The 17,367-nt window shown below is 49.3% G+C and overlaps 3 protein-coding genes across 4 annotated transcripts; 1 reads left to right on the forward strand and 2 right to left on the reverse strand.

The window, feature by feature from the left end:
- Nucleotides 1-1,632: 1,632 nt before the first annotated feature.
- LOC123065142 (uncharacterized) lies at nt 1,633-4,585 on the forward strand. The gene is made up of 6 exons (XM_044488496.1): nt 1,633-1,986; nt 2,959-3,079; nt 3,432-3,553; nt 3,659-3,780; nt 3,864-4,023; nt 4,277-4,585. Exons 1-6 carry the CDS (start codon nt 1,679-1,681, stop codon nt 4,284-4,286), a joined length of 843 nt encoding a protein of 280 aa, XP_044344431.1. The 5' UTR covers nt 1,633-1,678; the 3' UTR covers nt 4,287-4,585.
- Nucleotides 4,586-11,989: 7,404 nt separating this feature from the next.
- LOC123069197 (phosphopantothenoylcysteine decarboxylase) lies at nt 11,990-12,883 on the reverse strand. Its single transcript, XM_044491982.1, has 2 exons — nt 12,433-12,883; nt 11,990-12,344 (listed from the first exon to the last, which is right to left on the reverse strand). Exons 1-2 carry the CDS (start codon nt 12,775-12,777, stop codon nt 12,069-12,071), a joined length of 621 nt encoding a protein of 206 aa, XP_044347917.1. The 5' UTR covers nt 12,778-12,883; the 3' UTR covers nt 11,990-12,068.
- A 116-nt stretch (nt 12,884-12,999) lies between these two features.
- On the reverse strand, nt 13,000-16,890 carry LOC123069196 (uncharacterized). Of its 2 annotated transcripts, none has more exons than XM_044491980.1 (5): nt 16,306-16,890; nt 13,905-13,957; nt 13,709-13,808; nt 13,492-13,590; nt 13,000-13,398 (listed from the first exon to the last, which is right to left on the reverse strand). In XM_044491980.1, the coding sequence occupies exons 1-5, from the start codon at nt 16,702-16,704 to the stop codon at nt 13,237-13,239; spliced, it is 813 nt and encodes a 270-aa protein (XP_044347915.1). In that variant the 5' UTR covers nt 16,705-16,890; the 3' UTR covers nt 13,000-13,236. The 2 variants fall into 2 exon arrangements, with proteins under 2 accessions (XP_044347915.1, XP_044347916.1); XM_044491981.1 differs by lacking the exon at nt 16,306-16,890 and adding an exon at nt 14,352-14,954.
- Between the last annotated feature and the right edge of the window lie 477 nt (nt 16,891-17,367).

A 17,367-nucleotide genomic window follows, 5' to 3' on the forward strand; every position in this document is an offset into this window, starting at 1 on the left:
CCAGAGGCTATGGTGGCCTCGTCGTACCGCCCTTCCCTTGACCTTACCCCACCACGTGTTGGCCGCCGCCCCGACCACCCCTCTAAGTCCCCCATGAACAACTCCCCTACACACCTCTCCCCTCCCGTCCCCTCCCCTTCCCTCCCCCCATTAAGTTTCTTCCCACGCCTCCACCTAAGACGCCGCAACTCGTTGTTGCTCACGCGTCGTTTCCGGTGAGGTCCTAGCTCGCCTCGGTGGCCGACACTCGTCGTTGCTGCTCCTCACATAGTCCCCATCTTCGGCCTCATGCTACGCGGAATCGACTGACGCCACCAAAAATTCCAGGCAGAACAACATATGATAAGTAATACTCCTTTTTTAAGAGTGCGGTGTTTCTTTTTAAATGGCAGAACAACAAACGAAAAATGCCTCCTTTTGTCACGGGAAAAAATGCCTCATATTTGATTAGTATTTGTAGCACTATATTTTTTAGGGGAATTTGTAGCACTATATTGACAATACATTTCTATTCCCAATTGAATACCAACTTCCTCACACAATAAGACCTCAGTTTGCTCGGGAAAAAATGTCTTAGGTAGTGGGAAGAAACTATTTTGTGTTTTTAAGGGGACAAGTACTACTTTATGTGGCAGATTTTTTTAGCACCGTAGATTTCTTTAGTATTTCTTTTTGAGCCCAACATATTTTTTTTGTGCCAAGGGTCGGCGGGAGGGCTCCGTTTTTACTCGTTTTTTCAATCTTGTTAGGGTTTGTGTCCTGCTCAGGAAGGCGAGACGACGACGGCTCCCTGAAGATGAAATAAAGGTCTCACCGCCTAGCCCCCATTCCGGCGGTGCGTTTAGCATCGTTGGTGGGCGTGTGGAGGTGTGTCTCTGGCAGATCTATCTTTGATGGATTTGCTCGGATCTCGTTGTTCTTCGTCTACGTTCGTGTGTCTTCGGTTTGGATCCTTCCGATCTACATTATTTTTCATTGGCGGCGGTTGCTGTTTTTGGGTGTTGGTCCTATGGGGCCTTAGCACGACGACTTCCCGACTGTCTACTACAACAAGTTGTGCCCGATTCCAGCGATGGAGGGGCGATGACGGCGGCGCGCCTTCGGCTCGTTTCGATGCTTGTAGTCGTTGATAGGTGGTGTACGGATCTGGATGTATTTTTTATTTCTGTTGTTTGTTGTACTGTCATGATTGAAGATGAATAGACTGAAAGATTTCCCGCAAAAAAACATAATTTTTTAATGGAGCAGCTTTTTCGTAGGAATTTTTTTTAGACATCTCACCAACTTTATTGATTCAAAATGGTGTTCATATGTACAAGGATTGGGTCGTGAAGATCACCCGATGCCTACCTATATCTAACATACAAGCAAATTTGGTGAAATTATGAGCTTCAAAATTAAAGATCGTACGTTCATAAAAGAAATTACAAGACTGAAAGATATTCTTTCCCTCTTGAATTTCCTGAATGAATGCTCCACACTCAAGACTCAAAGACTGTGAAGTAGTGACAGATTTTCTTTTAGCAAAATTTTTTTTAGGGGTGCATAGATTTTTTTTAGATTTTTAGATGATGTGGTGTAAAGGGAGAGAATCAAAAGAAGGCCCAAAAGAATAAGACGGCCCAAGAGAATAGAATCTAGGCCTGAAGCCGAAGAAACCGCATCTGAAAATCTAGGCATGCATCTCGCCGCCGACTACCCCCACCGCGGCGGTGGCCGCCTCGGCCTAGGGCCATTCGCGGCAGCCGTGTTCCGCACCGACAACCGTCGCCGTGCGATTGCAGGCGGCGCCGTCCTCGCCTCGGCGCTGCTTCTCGTGGCCACACCACGACTCCGCCACTCGCCGGCGCTCCACCTCTTCGCCGACATGCGCAACCTACTCGGCGTGCCCAACACCCTCAACGTGCTCACCGCCTACCCGCTTCTCCTTGCTGGAGTACCAGGACTTATCCTGTGCCTCTTCGGCGGTGGATGCTTCGGCATAAGGTGAGCCATATGCCCTTTCCCTTGCTCGCACACCAGCTATTTGGGGAAATGTCTAGCTTAAAGAACTAAACATGTGAATATATATATTTTTGCTTCACATGATATGCATCATTTTGAGGGTTTTGCTATACTTGTTTCTTTAAAGAATGGGATGAATAATCAAATTGTCAAATTCGCAGTAAAAGACCTTGAACAATTTTGTGAAGGACGCACATCTTATCAATTATGCTTGAGAACCTTACAAGAGAGTTCTTAGTGTGTACTAGTACCTACTCCCTCCGTTCCGATTTACTCGCCGTGATTTTAGTTCAAATTTGAACTAAAACCACGACGAGTAAATCGGAATGGAGGGAGTAGCAAGTAAGAGCACTTATTAATGGACGATGACCGAATTAAATGTGAGTATTGCAAAAGGATGGCCATGAACATGACTCACCATGGCCCAATGAGGCTTCAGCTCCACTGATTGAGAATATGCAGTAATGCTCTAATTAAAGAGAATATTCCTTATCCAGTGGAAATTGAATTTTTTTTCTCTTTTATATGGAAAATTTACCATGTTTTCCTACCTATTGCTAGATTTCTTGATGGAATGCATGAGCTTTAGAAATCCGCAGTCTTGCAACAGAGTAGAATAAAACAGTCGGTGGGATTTGAAATGTAGGTGGTAGGTTAAAATGTGTCAGTTAAGATGTGTATGATATTCCTGCTTGCAGAAGTCTGTCATTTAGTTCTCAACTAATCATCCTGTGGCTTGCTCCCTAAAGAAATATTCTAGTATCATTGTTAAAAGAACAAGCCGGAGTGAAATGATAGTGTGCTCCTTGCATTGTGTTAAGTTTCACAGAAGTAAAATTTGTAGCTGATATTTGTTACTTCAAAGAAAATTGTGCTCTCATGTTCTGCTGAATGTGTCAAATGAATTATACTGGTGTTAATAAAACCTATGTTACTTTTGTGGAAATTATGTAGCTTAAGGTGGGAAGCCTTGGGATGGTTCCTCTTCTATGTGGGGAATGTAGGGGCAGCATTTGGCTCAGCTTACTATCACCTCAAGCCAGATGATGACCGGTTAATTTGGGACAGGTTGCCGGTATTCTAAACATTTCTTCTTTCTGCCATCCTCCCCTCTGCAGTTTCCTAATTATTAGTTTGTCTTTTTGGTGTACTTAGGGACCGAGCTATTTGTTAATTAAACTTCTGATTTGCCTAGTTTGGACTCTATTGGTAAATTACTCTGTTCAAAATGCAGTTTGCCTACTTACATTTTAAATTCAAGCATTCACCATAGGCGAAAAATATTTGTATCTGGGTTTCTATGTGATTTAGATATTAATATTATTGCACTATGTATCTGATCTGAATGTTCTTTTGGTGCATAAACCAATGGGATCCATGAGACCCTTTGTTGAGACGAATGTTTACTGGATGCTCTCACAATGCAGATGATGATGTCGGCCTCCTCGCTTTTGTCGATATTGGTAATTGAAAGAGTTGATGAGAGGGCCGGGTTATCTTGTTTGATCTCGCTCTTGTCTCTTTTACTGGTGAGCAGTGCGTGTGAAAGGTATAGACAAGTGCCCAGTTGTGGGGCTTCTTTATTCTAATATCGGCGTCAAATAAATTCTGAAAATGTGTATGTAATGTGTTGTTCTGGCTTGGCTGGCTGCAGGATTCTTGATGATATGCGCCTGTGGGTAGTTTTAAACCTGGTTCCTTGTGTTGCCATTCCTGCAATGCTATTCTTGTTCCCGCCAAAGTATACACACTCAAGATTTTGGTTTCTTGCTACAGGTAAGGTAACAGTGAATTGATCTAATGCATCGAAACTTATTAACCTTAAAAAAAAGTCTTATTTAATTGGTATCTCGGTGCAGGCTTTTACCTTCTGGCAAGATTCGAAGGCCTTGCCGACAGAAAGGTTTACAGTGTGAATAGATATTTCATTAGCGGTCATTCCTTGGAGCACCTTTGCTTCGCCATGGTTACATTGATACTTACTGTGATGCTATCCTTCAGAAATATTAAGATCGCCAGGTACCAATCAACTGATGTTAGTCACATTTCATTTCTCTGAAGAGCTGCTTTCTTGAATCACTCTGGTTGATTTGGTAGTTTGTTAGGGTTTGTTACTCGCAAAGGTGTTTGGTCCTCTCTAAAGTATATAGTAATATGCTAGTAGTTGCTTAATACCAATTGCTTCTGTAGTTAATCGCGCTTGACAAATCATATGAATAAAACACAAGCTACAAGGTTTGGATTAATCTACCATTATGTGTCTTCTCGACAGGGACTCGTGACTACAACTCCACCATTGCTTGTTTGTAACAAATGGCAAATTTCCTGTCAGAATTTCTATGTTCGGAAGAGCCCCTCCAGAGTCCGGAAGCACCTGAAGAAACATAAATAGGTGATCTATGTATCCTATCTTTCCACTACCTGGGTGACTGACGCCCTGCATAGACATTATTTCAATGTATGTTCATGTCGTGAGTTGTTTGTGTTTGGAGCTTGTTAACTTGACCAGCAGAAACATTGGAGGACTATATTGCAATTTATACAGATTTCAGCTGTCACAAAACCATAGATTTGTTGCTCATCATAGTTTGCGTCCGCTGATTGTTCGAGGTTTGCTCAGTTCCTCGAAAAAGGGATTGTTCAGTAGGGTTGTACATCTGTACTTTGCTACTGGCTAACAACAAGAAATGTTGCTCCACCAGCTGGAGCATTATTGAGGGATACAAATGGAAAATTTATTGCGGGAGGGAACTAGAATATTGATGTGTGCGCAGATGTTCTTTCTGCAGAGGCCATGGCTCTTCGGGTATGGCTTGATTTTTTTTCGTTTTGTTTTTGAAATGAACATATGCTATTCCATTACGACGACCTGCTGGTTAAATCACCAGCTACATCGTTCATTACAATCTCAGGAAAATGGCCGAACCAAATTTCATAGCTGCCAGTCCCTAAGCTCCATATGCAGCTAAGACAGGTGCTGCATTGTTACAGGACCTTGGACATACATAAAGATTAACATTACCAAAAGCAACTTTCATTTTGAAATTTAATCTCCAGCAGCAAAGGCTCCCAGTGGCGCTAGATCACAGTTCTGGCTTGAGATCGTTTGCTTCAGTACCATGGAGTCCATTTCAAAGATGACTTGGCTACACCCATGTTGGTTGCTTTATTAAGCGTGTTTAGTAGTGCCCGTGTTTTAGCATGAAGGGCATCAGAGATATGTTCTAGATTTCCTGCACCTGCGGTAATGAGCGTTCCGCAATCATTTCTTACAGTAAAGCCCCAAAAGCCCCACCCGCCTGAATGTGTTCATGAAATGCACCATCAGTGTTTAGGAGCTCACTTGGCGGAGGAGTCAATTTTTAGGTGTTTTCCTGCTTTTGAGTCATTCTTGCCGGTTGACGTTTCTGTATTCATAAGTGTGGTGAAGATAATATATCATCCGAGGATATGATTTTATCTCCAGTATGGCTTGATTCTTGGGTTAATTGGATAAATGCCCAGTCTGTTCGGTGATCAGTTTCGACAAAGTTGAGGCAATTTGTCAGGACCCCGACTCAATGCCACATCGATCTAGCATGTAATACCTCATATCACTTTGCGGCCTCACGCACGGTATCCCCACGGGTGTCGCCTTACCTTTGCACGGGACCGTTTGCGCCTTTTGGCACACGTATATGACAGTGTCGCTAGCATCTATATGATAAGGAGGCCGGGCTGACATGGCTAGTCGTAAACCCAAAGTGGCACAAACTTACAGGGACAGGCATCCATGACCCAGCATCGAACGTGTCGGTCATCAGCGAGTGAATCCAGGTTGTAGCACTGGGCTAACAGGACTCCGGTGAACCGGGCTGTAGCGGGCTAACAGGACTCCGGTATTCATCGCGTGACATTTCCCCGAAGGGACAGACACATGATCGAAGAAGGACACATGCCGGCCAGCCTAAGTGTTCCGGAGCAGTAGCAAGCTACCAGGGCTCAGTGGAAGCACTAGGAGACATTTCCCGGTAAGAGAGACTACTAAGGATAAACAACTAGATAGTCAGATCCCACACATAGCAATACACATTACACGTACGCATAACATGCAAGTATGTGCTGTACAACATGGCATCACAGCATAACTCAACAACTCATATAGATAAAGGCTCAGAAGAGCCATCCTAGCATTTATTACAAACAGGGGTCACATGACCCAACATTCAGAGCAGTCAAGCAACAAACGGAAGCATTACATGTCTGAGTACAGACATCTATAAATGAAAAAGGCTGAAAGCCTGACTATCTGCAACATCCGATCAAGATCGTAGCTGAGGTACTAGCTACTAGTCGAAGTCCATGAGAACACTAGTAAGACCGAAGTCTCCGCTGCAAAAACATAAATAAAGCAACATGAGTACAAAGGTACTCAGCAAGACTTACATCAGATCCTATCATACATGCATTTATATCAAGAGGGTAATGTGGGGTTTAGTTGCGGCAAGCCAGCTTTGACTCTGTGGCTATCCTGTTCTACGACTACCAGAACTTCTTGAGGTGATATGGCGCACACGAGTCCACTAAGCACCACACAATACACTACTATGGATTCATCCCCGTCTCCCTACGAGAAGGCCATCCATAGCACTCACACTTGTCTTGAGCATTTTATAGTATCCACTTCAAATTTTCTATGTACCATGTAAGCATCTACGAAGTCCATAACCGCGGACCCGGCTATTCGAATAGATCATGTTAACCCTGCAGGGGTGTACTTCTTCACACACGCTCTCGCCACTTACCACCATGTACACGTCATGTATCTCGGCAACCTTCAAGCGGAAGCCTGGCGAGGGTGTCGGCCACGACCTGACTAACCACACAAGACTCTAATCCAGGTTTATCGCCTATTCGGGTTCCATCCGCAAGGAGATCCGGCCGGGGTGTCGCTCACGGCCCCAAACGATGTGTGCAGGGTTCCCAAGCCCACCTCGCCGGATGGATCTACGCTTGGTACACCGTGCCACTTGTGCCTAGTCTGTCCCAAGCCCACCTGGCCGGGTGCCACTTGGCAGACTACTAACACTACCTACAAACACCAGAAACTAGTTGCGACTCCTGGACAGAGATCAAGTTGGTTAATAAGTCGAGAGGGCTTGGAGCGCCCGGAGCCCAATGTGTGGTAGTATCGAGTCATTGGACAACATACATAGAACTCAGTGCTTAAGGACGGTTCCAGTGAGACAACCCACCATGTACTCCTACATGGCCTCTCACCGCTACCTTGACCAAATCGTGTTCACACACTTAACTCTCAGCACCAGAACATATCGTAACACTCCAATTCATTCCCAATGAATCAGACCTGACACAACTCTAAGCAATAGCAGGCATAGCATGGTAGGAACACAACAATGGCTTCAATCAACTCCTACACATGCTAGTGGGTTTCAACTATTTACTGTGGCAATGACAGGTCATGCAGAGGAATGGGTTCAGCTACCGCAGCACAAAGTAGCAGATGAATCGTTGTTGTCCTAATGCAATAACTGAGAGCAGGAGCGAGAGAGTAGGATTGTATCGGAATGAACAAGGGGGTTTGCTTGCCTGGTAAATCAACAAGGGAGGCACTGCTTCACAGACAGGTACTCTGGAACGTCTCCGGAGCAAGACCTATCGAGAAGGAACAGTGTCGGCAATCAATAAACAAACATATGCAACAATATGATGCATGAACATGGCATGAAGATGTGATGCTGTTTGGGCTAATGCAACTAGTACTCATTTGGTTTGAAGTCCATTTGAACCATAAGCTCAAATGCACTTCCAAAGTAGGCTCTTATATATGCCATAATGTGTTTTCCCATATTCAGCATGTATAAGTTGGTTTGTCATGCATGAAACTAGTACAGATGGATAGATTACATTTTTCTGATAATTTTTCATATATAATTTATTTCAATCTGAGCTACGGTTGAATTGATATGAATTTTTGAAGTTTAAATCAATTTCTGGAATTTCCTGAATTATTTTAATTCCAGAAAATATATATTGCGTCAGCAGTGAGTAAGCATGACGTCAGCAAGTCAACTGCGGCTGACTGGGTCAAACCTGACGTGTGGGGTCCACACGTCAGTGACAGGGGGTTAAACAGGGTTAGTTAAATCCTAACTAAAGGATTAGTGGCGCTGGGGCCCACTGGTCAGTGTTAGTAGCTAATTAGGTTTAGTTAATATTTAACTAAAATTAGCAGGGCCTGGCCCCACTAGTCAGCGACCCTGGGGTCAAACCCCAGGTCAAAACAAGTCAAACCCGCCGGCGGTTAGTCGCCGGCGAGGTCCGCGGCGTACTTGTGCCCCGGGTTTCCTCTGTGGTGCTCCAAATGGCGCGCGGCTAGGCGCGTTGGAGAGCTAGCTCGATGGCGCGTCGGGCGGTGGCCGTGGCTGGGCCTGGGGTGGCCGGAGTCGACGGCGGCGAGCACGGCTGCGGCTGCCGGAGTTCGGTCGTGCACGAAAACGCGTTTGGAGCTCGAAGACGAGCGAAGCAAAGCGCTAGGGATGCTCTACGGGGCCTTACGAGTGTGTTGGACTCGCCGGGGTGACCAAATGGTCACCGGAGCTGCGTCGACGGCGAGCTCGGCGGCGGCGGAGGTTCGGCCATGGTGGAGAAAGGGCTACGGCGTGCGGGTGACCAAGCGGGGAGGGGGAAACGGTAGCGGAGCTCACCGCGATTGCAGCGGGCGTCGAAGCGGGCTCGGGGACGCACTGGAGACGGCGGGGCGGCGATGGGGATCCACGGCGGCCGGCGATGAAGAAGACGACGGTGTCGGCGATGGGGCGCGTCCCTGGTCACTTGGCTCGTCGAGGACGATGCGGACGACGAGGCGGAGCTTCTAGGCTCGGGCGGAGGGCGAGGGGAGGCCGGTGGCCGCGGCAACGGCGAGCGACGGCGGTGATGGCGCTCGGGTGTGCGAGGGAGAGAGCAGGGGGAGGGGAGGAGGGCGAGGGAGAGTGCGAGAGAGGTCGGGGTGGCTGCGTGGCGTCTCCGGGGCATCCAGACGAGGAGGGGAGAGGGCAGGCAGGCAGGGAGGCTGGTGGCGTGGCGCGGCGGAGCGCGCGCGCGTCGGGCACGCGCCCACCCCCTGTCGAGGACGAAGACGACAGAGGAGGGGGCCAGTGGGCTGGGCCGGCGCTGGCTGCTGGGCCGGCCAGGCCGCACAGGAGCTGGGCCGCAGGTAAGTTTCTCCTTTTTATTTCTTTTCTAATTTTTCTGACATATGTTTTGATTTAATTAAAATACTAAATCATTTTATCACCTTATGCCATTTTTGCAAGAGCTAACTATATTATTCCAGAGCTCCTTAATAAATGGCATAGTTTTTGGACCATATTATATATATATAACAATATATATCCAGGGCAAATAATTATCGGATTAATTCAAATGGCCAAAATTAAATATCCATGAGCTCCTAAAATATTTGTTAGAATTTTACTTCTGATCAATATTTTCAGAGAGCAACATGAACATTTCCTTGGACCTTTTTGGAACAATTTTTATTTGGGTCATTTCAGAGATGATTCTGAGGATTTCACAAATCCTCATTTCAAAATTAAATGAAATTTAAACATGATGCACAAATGACTAGCTAGCCTAGGTCATACCAGACTAGGGATGTGACACAATTTCTCTAATGAATGATACGCATGCTTGTGTGTATTCGAGAAAAAAAAAGTTGAGGCAATTGAGACAGTGATCGCTGGAGGCAGATCTTTGGGTGTAGCTGCAGCAATCTTCCCACAATTGTTATCACCTCGTTTGTGAATTCCCGCAAACTATCTTGGACATTGTTATAAAGAAGCAAATTCTGTTGCGCATGAATTGGCCACAAATGGCTAGGTCTGGATTTTGTAGTACTAGTACTAGGTTTGAAGAGGTTCCAAGTGAACTGATCGCTCTATTGATTCAAGAATGTAACTGTTGTCACAAGCTAATAAAGGGGTGACATGATAAAAAAAACAAGAAAGCTTCCCAGATGGGCGTTTTGCTACGCCGACTGGTGGGACCCAGTGCCAGATGAGCCGTTTCCTCCGAGCAACCGATTCTCGTCGATGCCACCGGCAGCGCCGCCGCCTCCTTTCCGTCGTCGCTGGCGGCGACCAACCGATCCGCGACCTCCCGCCGACCACCTGCGCGATCCCATGGAACCGCCTCCTCCGCGCCCACATCTGCCGCTCCCGTCCAGACCTTGCGCTCGTGCTCTACCGCCGCATGCGCGCGCTCTGCCCCACGCTCCCCAACACCTACACGCTCCCCCTCGCCCTCCGCGCGGCGACCTCCCCACGAATCGCGTCCGCCCTCCACGCACACGCCCTCCACCTTGGCCTGCACGCCCACCCGGACGTCGCCGGCCAGCTCCTCGCCGCCTACGCCAGGCACGGCCGCGCCGACGAGGCCCGCCACGTGTTCGACGCAATGCCGTCGAAGGGGACCACCATGTCCTGGAACACGCTCATCTCCGCGTACTCGGTCTGCTGCGACCCCGACAGTGCAATGGCCACGTTCTGGCGCATGGCCGCCGCCAACGAGGCGCTCCCCGACGCCGTGACGTGGACGACGCTGCTCTCGGCGCACGCGAGGTGCGGTAAGCATCCGGTGGTTCTTGAACTGTTTGGAGACATGCACCGCAGCGGATGCGAAGGGAACGCCGAGTCTGTGGCCGTGGCGCTCTCGGCGTGCCCTTACGCCGGCGACCTCTCATTGGGGAAAGGGAGGGCTATACATGGCTACGGCGTCGCGAAGGGCGTCGTCCGTGGCTACCTGTTCGTCACCAACTCGCTGGTGTGCATGTACGGCAAGCTGGGGAAGATGGACGACGCCCGGGAGGTTTTCCGGGAAGCCAGGGAGAGGAACACCGTGACATGGAACGCCCTCATCACCAGCTACGCTGCTGCTGGGATGTGCGACGAAGCGTTGGACGTGCTCGTCCGGATGGAGCAGCGTGGCGGCATGGTTGCTCCCAATGTGGTGAGCTGGAGCGCTGTCATCGGCGGCTTCGCGTCGTCCGGGGACAATGAGCGCGCACTGGAGCTGTTCCGGCGGATGCAACAGCAATGGCTTTCGCCAAACGTGGTGACCTTAGCTACCGTTCTCTCAGCCTGCGCCGAGCTGCTGGCGGTGCGGCTGGGTCGGGAGGTCCATGCCGACGCGATCAGATCCATGGTTGACCGGCACTTGCTCGTCGCGAACGGGCTCATCAACATGTACGCCAAGTGCGGGAGAGTCGCCTACGCACGCACGGTGTTCGACAGTATGAAGAGCAGGGACCTGGTCTCCTGGAACTCTATGTTGGCCGGCTATGGGATGCACGGCCTGTGCGACGACGCCCTGGCAGTGTTCACAGACATGGCAGAAGCTAAGGTCGATCCTGACGGTGTCACCTTCGTCGCCGTTCTGTCGGCGTGCAGCCATGCAGGGCGCGTGTGGGAGGGCCGCCGGCTGTTTGATCAGATGATGCGGGAGCACAAGATTACCCCGTCCATGGAGCTCTACACGTGCATGGTCGACCTCCTGGGGCGTGCCGGCTTGCTCAAGGACGCGTCTGAGCTCATCGAGACGATGCCGGTGGGAGCCGACCTGTGCGTTTGGGGAGCGCTGCTCAACTCCTGCAGGATCCATGGGGACGCAGCCATGGCCGAAGCCACCATCGCGAAGGTTCTGCAGGCGGGCGCGGAGACCACCGGCAACCACACGCTGATCACGAACCTGTACGCCGCGTGCGGGATGTGGGACGACTCCAAGAGGGTGAGGGTGATGACGAGAGAGGCCGGCTTGAGGAAGAGCCCGGGGCAGAGCTGGATCGAGGTGAAGAACAAGGTGTTCGCCTTCGTGGCCGGCAGTGTGCCCCCGTCAATGCCCAGAGCTGAGGAGATCTTCAGGGTGCTCGACGATTTGTACAGCGCAATGGACGACGAGAGACGTACCATGGAGGACGATCATCACATTGTAAGCGTTCGATAGAAGAGAAAGTGTTTGCGGATACACCTATCTCGTACAGCAGGCAAACAGAGTGAGCAAGTCTTTCAGAGTGGCTCTTGTGAACCGAAGAAGAGCCTGAGGGTCCTGCAGATCTCGGTGGGCTCTGCCATGGCGCCGTTGCCGTAGTCCCCGCAGGCGAGCCGCTTGGTCACCGGAGGGATGAGGGAGACGCCGAGGCCGGCGACAGCGTCGAGGTGGCGCCTGGTGAAGGGGTTGTCCCACATGAAGGTGTTCATGGCCGGCGCGACGTAGATGGGCTTGCTGTAGTCCCACGCGCGCACCACGCACGTCAGGAGGTTGTCGCACTGCCCGCCGGCGATCTGAGCGCGGCAGATCGAGAGAAAAAAAAATATCAAAACAGAACAGCACAGAACGCCGCAGGTGTGTCCACGGTATTACAGTACCTACCTTGGCCAGGGTGTTTGCCGAGAGCGGCGCGATGAGCATGGCGTCGGCCCACTTGCGCAGCTCGATGTGCAGGACCTCGTCGCCGATCCTCCCCCAGGCGGACCACTCGTCGGCGTCGGTGAGGAGGGCGACGCCGCTTGGGAACGACTCCCTGTCGATGAAGTGTAGGGACGAGGCCGTCGCCACCGCCCGGACGTCGGCCCACTCGGCGAGGCTCCGGCAGAGGATCTCGAACTTGATCGCCGCCACGCTGCCGGAGGCGGCGACCAGGACGCGGGGCCTCCGAGGCTGGGCAGCGGCAGCGTCCGGCGTCGCGCCCTGCGACGGCTGCTTTCGCGTGGCCATTGCACTTGTGAATTACGATGGCTCTACGTGTTGGAAATGAAAAGGCAACTCTCTGAAATCACTGAAGGGAGATGGGAAGTAATTGCGGCACTCACACCTCTCGAGTCTCGATCGCAAACTCAGCAGTAGGGGGACAAGAAGGGCCGGTGTTAGCTGGAGAAACAAACAGCAGTAAATTGCGCCAACGATCCAGAGCGCAGCAGCAGCAGCAACAGTCACCACCCAAGGAAAACACATTTTCATTTGGATCTGCCCAGTTCAGATCTTATTCATAGCCATGACTCAAGAGTTCAAGGCACAGGGGGAGGCCCAAGAGCTTGACGAGCACGATCACACCGTCCATGGTTTCAACACACACAAGTTCTCACCAAGGGACAAATTCAGTTTCTAGTTCCTGGAGTCTTAGACTGGCAACGACGATGACAGTCAGTGCGATCGCCTAGTCTGCTGTCTCGCTGCCTACATGCTGTCCGAGATCGACCTCAGCTTCCCGTGACGACGCCAGAAGGCGTCATCCTTCTTCTCCACGGCCAGCAGGTCCTCGAAAGCGGTATCGCGTACCCCTTTGGCGAAGGCTGCTTCACGGATTTTCTTCTCCGCTTCATCGTTGCTCTCCTCCATCTGCCACGGAGAAAGGTTTGGTGTCACAACATCTGGTATGTTCATATCACGGACCAAAGGTACTTGCTTGCGAGAAGAACAGAAGCGCGTTACCAGTTTGTAGCACGATGACAGCTGAAGCTGCTCATGAAGATTATGGTAAATGCTGGCATCTTTCTTTAGTCTTTCATATTCAAATTCCAACTTACCCACCTACAGCAATGCCCAAGGGTATAAAAAAGGCTGAAGTCGGCACAACATTGCACCTTCGAATGTTAACAGCATTTCTTAGTTGATGTCGGTATGGATTTATTTTTCTCTAATGCCTCACCTGTTGACATAGGCGAAGGTGGTCATGTGAAGACCTACCATTACGACTGTTAGATAACATGGCCTTCCTTATTGTGATGCTTCTTCGGGTGTTCTCAGACCTGAGAAGCACAACACATCACTGAGAGTTTGTACAACATGTGGGGTATGCATGTCTGAACTCTGAAGGGTAAAGCTGAATGCAAATAGTCACATACTTTTGTAGTAGTTCGTCCCTCGCATCTACAAGAGTGTTAAGAAACTCATGGACCTGAAAAAACAAGGTAGAAGTACATGGAGAAATTGGTAAAAGGCACAAAGCCGTGAAGATAACAAAATATACTGTTTTCGGCTGCAAACTTGCTTTGGACAAACCCTCCAATACAGGTATGGTCCATGGTGATCTAACCAAATAAAGGTAAATCTTTAATCATATAAGCACTGAACACCTTAAATTCTCATAAAAACACTAATTAGACGCACAGATTCTACTATGCCCCAGTTAAACTGCACAATAACTCCACACTGGTGCACAATTTAGCTATGGAAGTTCACAGAACCACCAAAAATTATGTTCCTCTTTTAGAACGCACTCAAATCACACCAACCTCCACATTCAAATCAATTGAAGATGCAAAGCAGAACTGAAGAAAATAGTGTACAACCTGGTGAAAGAATTCTTCAATACCACCAAAAGCCCCAAACAACCGACGATACTCCTTGGTGATCCTTTGTTTCATTGGACCACTCAACCGGGGGAGGAGCAAGGTGTTCGGTGTTGGCCCCTTTTCCTCCTCAACAGCCCCCAACTTAGCTGTGCGATCCATGCCCTCCTGCTTCCTCCTCGGGTGTTTTCTCTTCTTCCCACCACCACCAGCAAGTGGCAATGATGGTTGGGGTGATTGAGGTGGGACCTGACGGGACAGGATGACACTAATAGCAAGGAGGACGAGATGGGAAACCCGCATGGTTGTAGATCTGTCGCGGAAGGTTTGCGGCGAAACCCACAATCGCAAGAGCAATATAAAGCTAGATCTAGATTTACAGTCTACACAAAAATGAATTCTAGTGGGGGTCACAGGTTACCACTTTGCTTGCGGCGTGTTTGCGTAAGAGCAACTCTAGCAGATGCCGGAAATCCGCCCTCCCCGCAAAATAAGCACCGATATACGGTAACGGATGAAAAAGGGTCCCGAACAGGTACTGTATATTGGCCGGACTCGTATATTTTTGGCAGCAAGCTCTAAAAATCAGCCCGCAACCGCCAAATTCCCCCTCCCCCCTCCCTGGTTTTGCCGCCAGGTCACCCCCCCCCCCCCCCCAAACAATCGACACCATGGAGCCGCATCAGCCACCGGCCTGCGTTTCCACTAAGGAAAGTTATAACTATATCAAAAGTCCATCAAAATGGGAAAAATCTTTTTTTTGTTCTACTGTATTGAGCCTCTGACAATCAAGTTGTGTATATAGCCCTCCAAATCAAAGAAATAAAACTGTCAGTTGAGGTTGTTTATTAGGAAGAGAACACTTTGTTAGAATAGTTCCATATGTGAACACTGGCACACAACAAGGATATACTAGGTTTTCATTTTGAGTATGATTAAACTAAACATATCGAAGCAACAAAACCACTGATTCCCTGCTATTGCAGTTACTCAAATGGTGCCAGGCTGTAATTACAAAAGGATGTCAGCATTATGTGCCACAGTTACTGACAAAAGCCCAATTTGACGGTGATGACAATTAACCACTACTAAAACTGGACCCATTTTTTGGAATGGGTTTCAGTGTCATTGGAGTAGCATCGTAAAATCCATAATAATTTAACTATCGTTGGTGGTAAAAATTCAAGTCAAAGCATTTAGCAGAACCAACAGCACACCGACATCCCGTCGCAGATGGACTAATGAAGCATGCACCTACCTAGCAATGGGAGCCCATTTGGTATCTTACTCCCTCCATTCCAAATTATTTGAATCTAATTTTGTCCTATGTCAATCTTCTTTATACTTGACCAAGTCTATAGACAAATGTGATATTATCTATAACATTGAACATATATACTCCCTCCGTTCCTAAATATTTGTCTTTCTAGAGATTTCAACAAATGACTATATACGGAGCAAAATGAGTGATTCTACACTCTAAAATATGTCTATATACATCTGTATGTGGTAGTCTATTTGAAATCTCTATAAAGACAAATATTTAGGAACGGAGGGAGTAGTATGTAAACATGTTTTATGATGAATCTAATGGAATTAATTTGGTGTTGTGGATGTTGATATAGTTCTCCATAGACTTAAGTCAAACTTCCTTGGAATAGAGAGAACATAGAACTTCAAGTAATTTGGAATGGAGAGGAGTAGTACTTCTCTAATCAAGCCGTTAAACTCCAATACTAGCTTGCCATCGAAACAAACACCAATTGTAGACTGACATTAGCAGGGGCTATCTGCGTTCGCAGTTGTTGGGGCACTAAACCAATCCCACAATTGGTAGCACGGCAACACCTGTCATTGGAGCAGAGCAGGGATCCTACGCTCAGCACATTAGTGCAAGGAAGCTAGTAATAAGGATGCCGAGAAGGGTCGCATTGCATTGGACGCACCCACCAACCTGGTCAATGGTGAGGGACTGGGCCTGGCTGGCCCGCGCGAGCTCGTCGTACCGCGCGGTGATCCGCCGCTGCAGTGCGCCGGCCACCGAGGCGAGCGGGAACCGCGGCCGCGGCGGCAGCGCGTCGTCCCCGCCGCCGCCTGCCGCCTGCGAGAGGGCCCCGTCGCCGCCCTGCTTCTGCTGCTGCTTCCGCCTCGCCCTGCGCCGCCGCCTCTTCTCCTTCCCGCCCTCGTTCTCCTCGGCCGGCGCGCTCGGCTCGAGCGCCGCGGCCGCCGGCTCGGGCGGCGTTAGGCGGCGGCGGCGGTTCAGGTGGAGGGCAATGAGGAGCGCCGCCGGCGGGGCAGCGAGGAGCACTAGGAGGAGGAGGAGTAGAGCTGCGAGGGCTAGCGGCAAGTCCATCGCCGGCGAGGGCTCGTCATCCCCAGCCGGGACTCGACCCTAGACTCACTGGCTCTCGAATTAGTACTAGGAGTATTTTCGTGCGCGTGGGCGCGCTTGGGAAGTGGGAAGTGGGGTGCGAGGGATGCGAGGAAGAAGTGATGGGTTTGAAGTCTCCGGGCGGCAGAGCCAGAGCGCCTGCTCGCTCAGCTCTTCGAGTGCTCTACAAGTGGTAGCCTCGAGAGAGGGGCGTGTGCACGAGTCGCGAGGTGAGAGCAGTAGTGGTCGAGGCTGGCTGTGGACCACGGATAAGGCTGGTTACACTGGAGAGTAATTTAGGGCATGTTTGGTTTCAATAAATCATCTAATTTATAAGTCAGGTGACGACTTATAAGTCACTGATTTTAAGTCACCTGACTTATAAGTCATCTGACACACCTTTCCACATCAATCAACAGCATGCAGGTGGTGGGACCAACGCAAAAGGGGGTGACTTATAAGTTTTAAGTTGGGGTGGAGCAACTTATGACTTATAAGTTGGGGTGACTTATAAGTCGTGTCTGTTTGACAAAATAAGTCATTTTTTTCACTTTTCGACTTATAAGTTGGTGACTTATTTGGAACCAAACAAGCCCTTACACTAGTAACATGCATATATTACTACCTTTATAGTGCATAGTATCA

This window comes from Triticum aestivum, chromosome 3B (assembly GCF_018294505.1).
Source record: "Triticum aestivum cultivar Chinese Spring chromosome 3B, IWGSC CS RefSeq v2.1, whole genome shotgun sequence".
NCBI classification, from domain to species: domain Eukaryota; kingdom Viridiplantae; phylum Streptophyta; class Magnoliopsida; order Poales; family Poaceae; genus Triticum; species Triticum aestivum.

Excerpts from the sequence above, each read along its gene's own strand:
- LOC123065142 (XM_044488496.1), top strand. The coding sequence starts at position 1,679 with ATGCATCTCGCCGCCGACTACCCCCACCGCGGCGGTGGCCGCCTCGGC. Across the intron at positions 1,987-2,958 it reads GGTGGATGCTTCGGCATAAG|CTTAAGGTGGGAAGCCTTGG; the intron begins GTGAGCCATATG and ends GAAATTATGTAG. Across the intron at positions 3,554-3,658 it reads GTGAGCAGTGCGTGTGAAAG|GATTCTTGATGATATGCGCC; the intron begins GTATAGACAAGT and ends GGCTGGCTGCAG.
- LOC123069197 (XM_044491982.1), bottom strand. The coding sequence starts at position 12,777 with ATGGCCACGCGAAAGCAGCCGTCGCAGGGCGCGACGCCGGACGCTGCC. Across the intron at positions 12,345-12,432 it reads CGGCAAACACCCTGGCCAAG|ATCGCCGGCGGGCAGTGCGA; the intron begins GTAGGTACTGTA and ends TGCCGCGCTCAG.
- LOC123069196 (XM_044491980.1), bottom strand. The coding sequence starts at position 16,704 with ATGGACTTGCCGCTAGCCCTCGCAGCTCTACTCCTCCTCCTCCTAGTG. Across the intron at positions 13,958-16,305 it reads AGTCCCTCACCATTGACCAG|GTCCATGAGTTTCTTAACAC; the intron begins GTTGGTGGGTGC and ends TTGTTTTTTCAG. Across the intron at positions 13,399-13,491 it reads TGTCATCGTGCTACAAACTG|ATGGAGGAGAGCAACGATGA; the intron begins GTAACGCGCTTC and ends TCTCCGTGGCAG.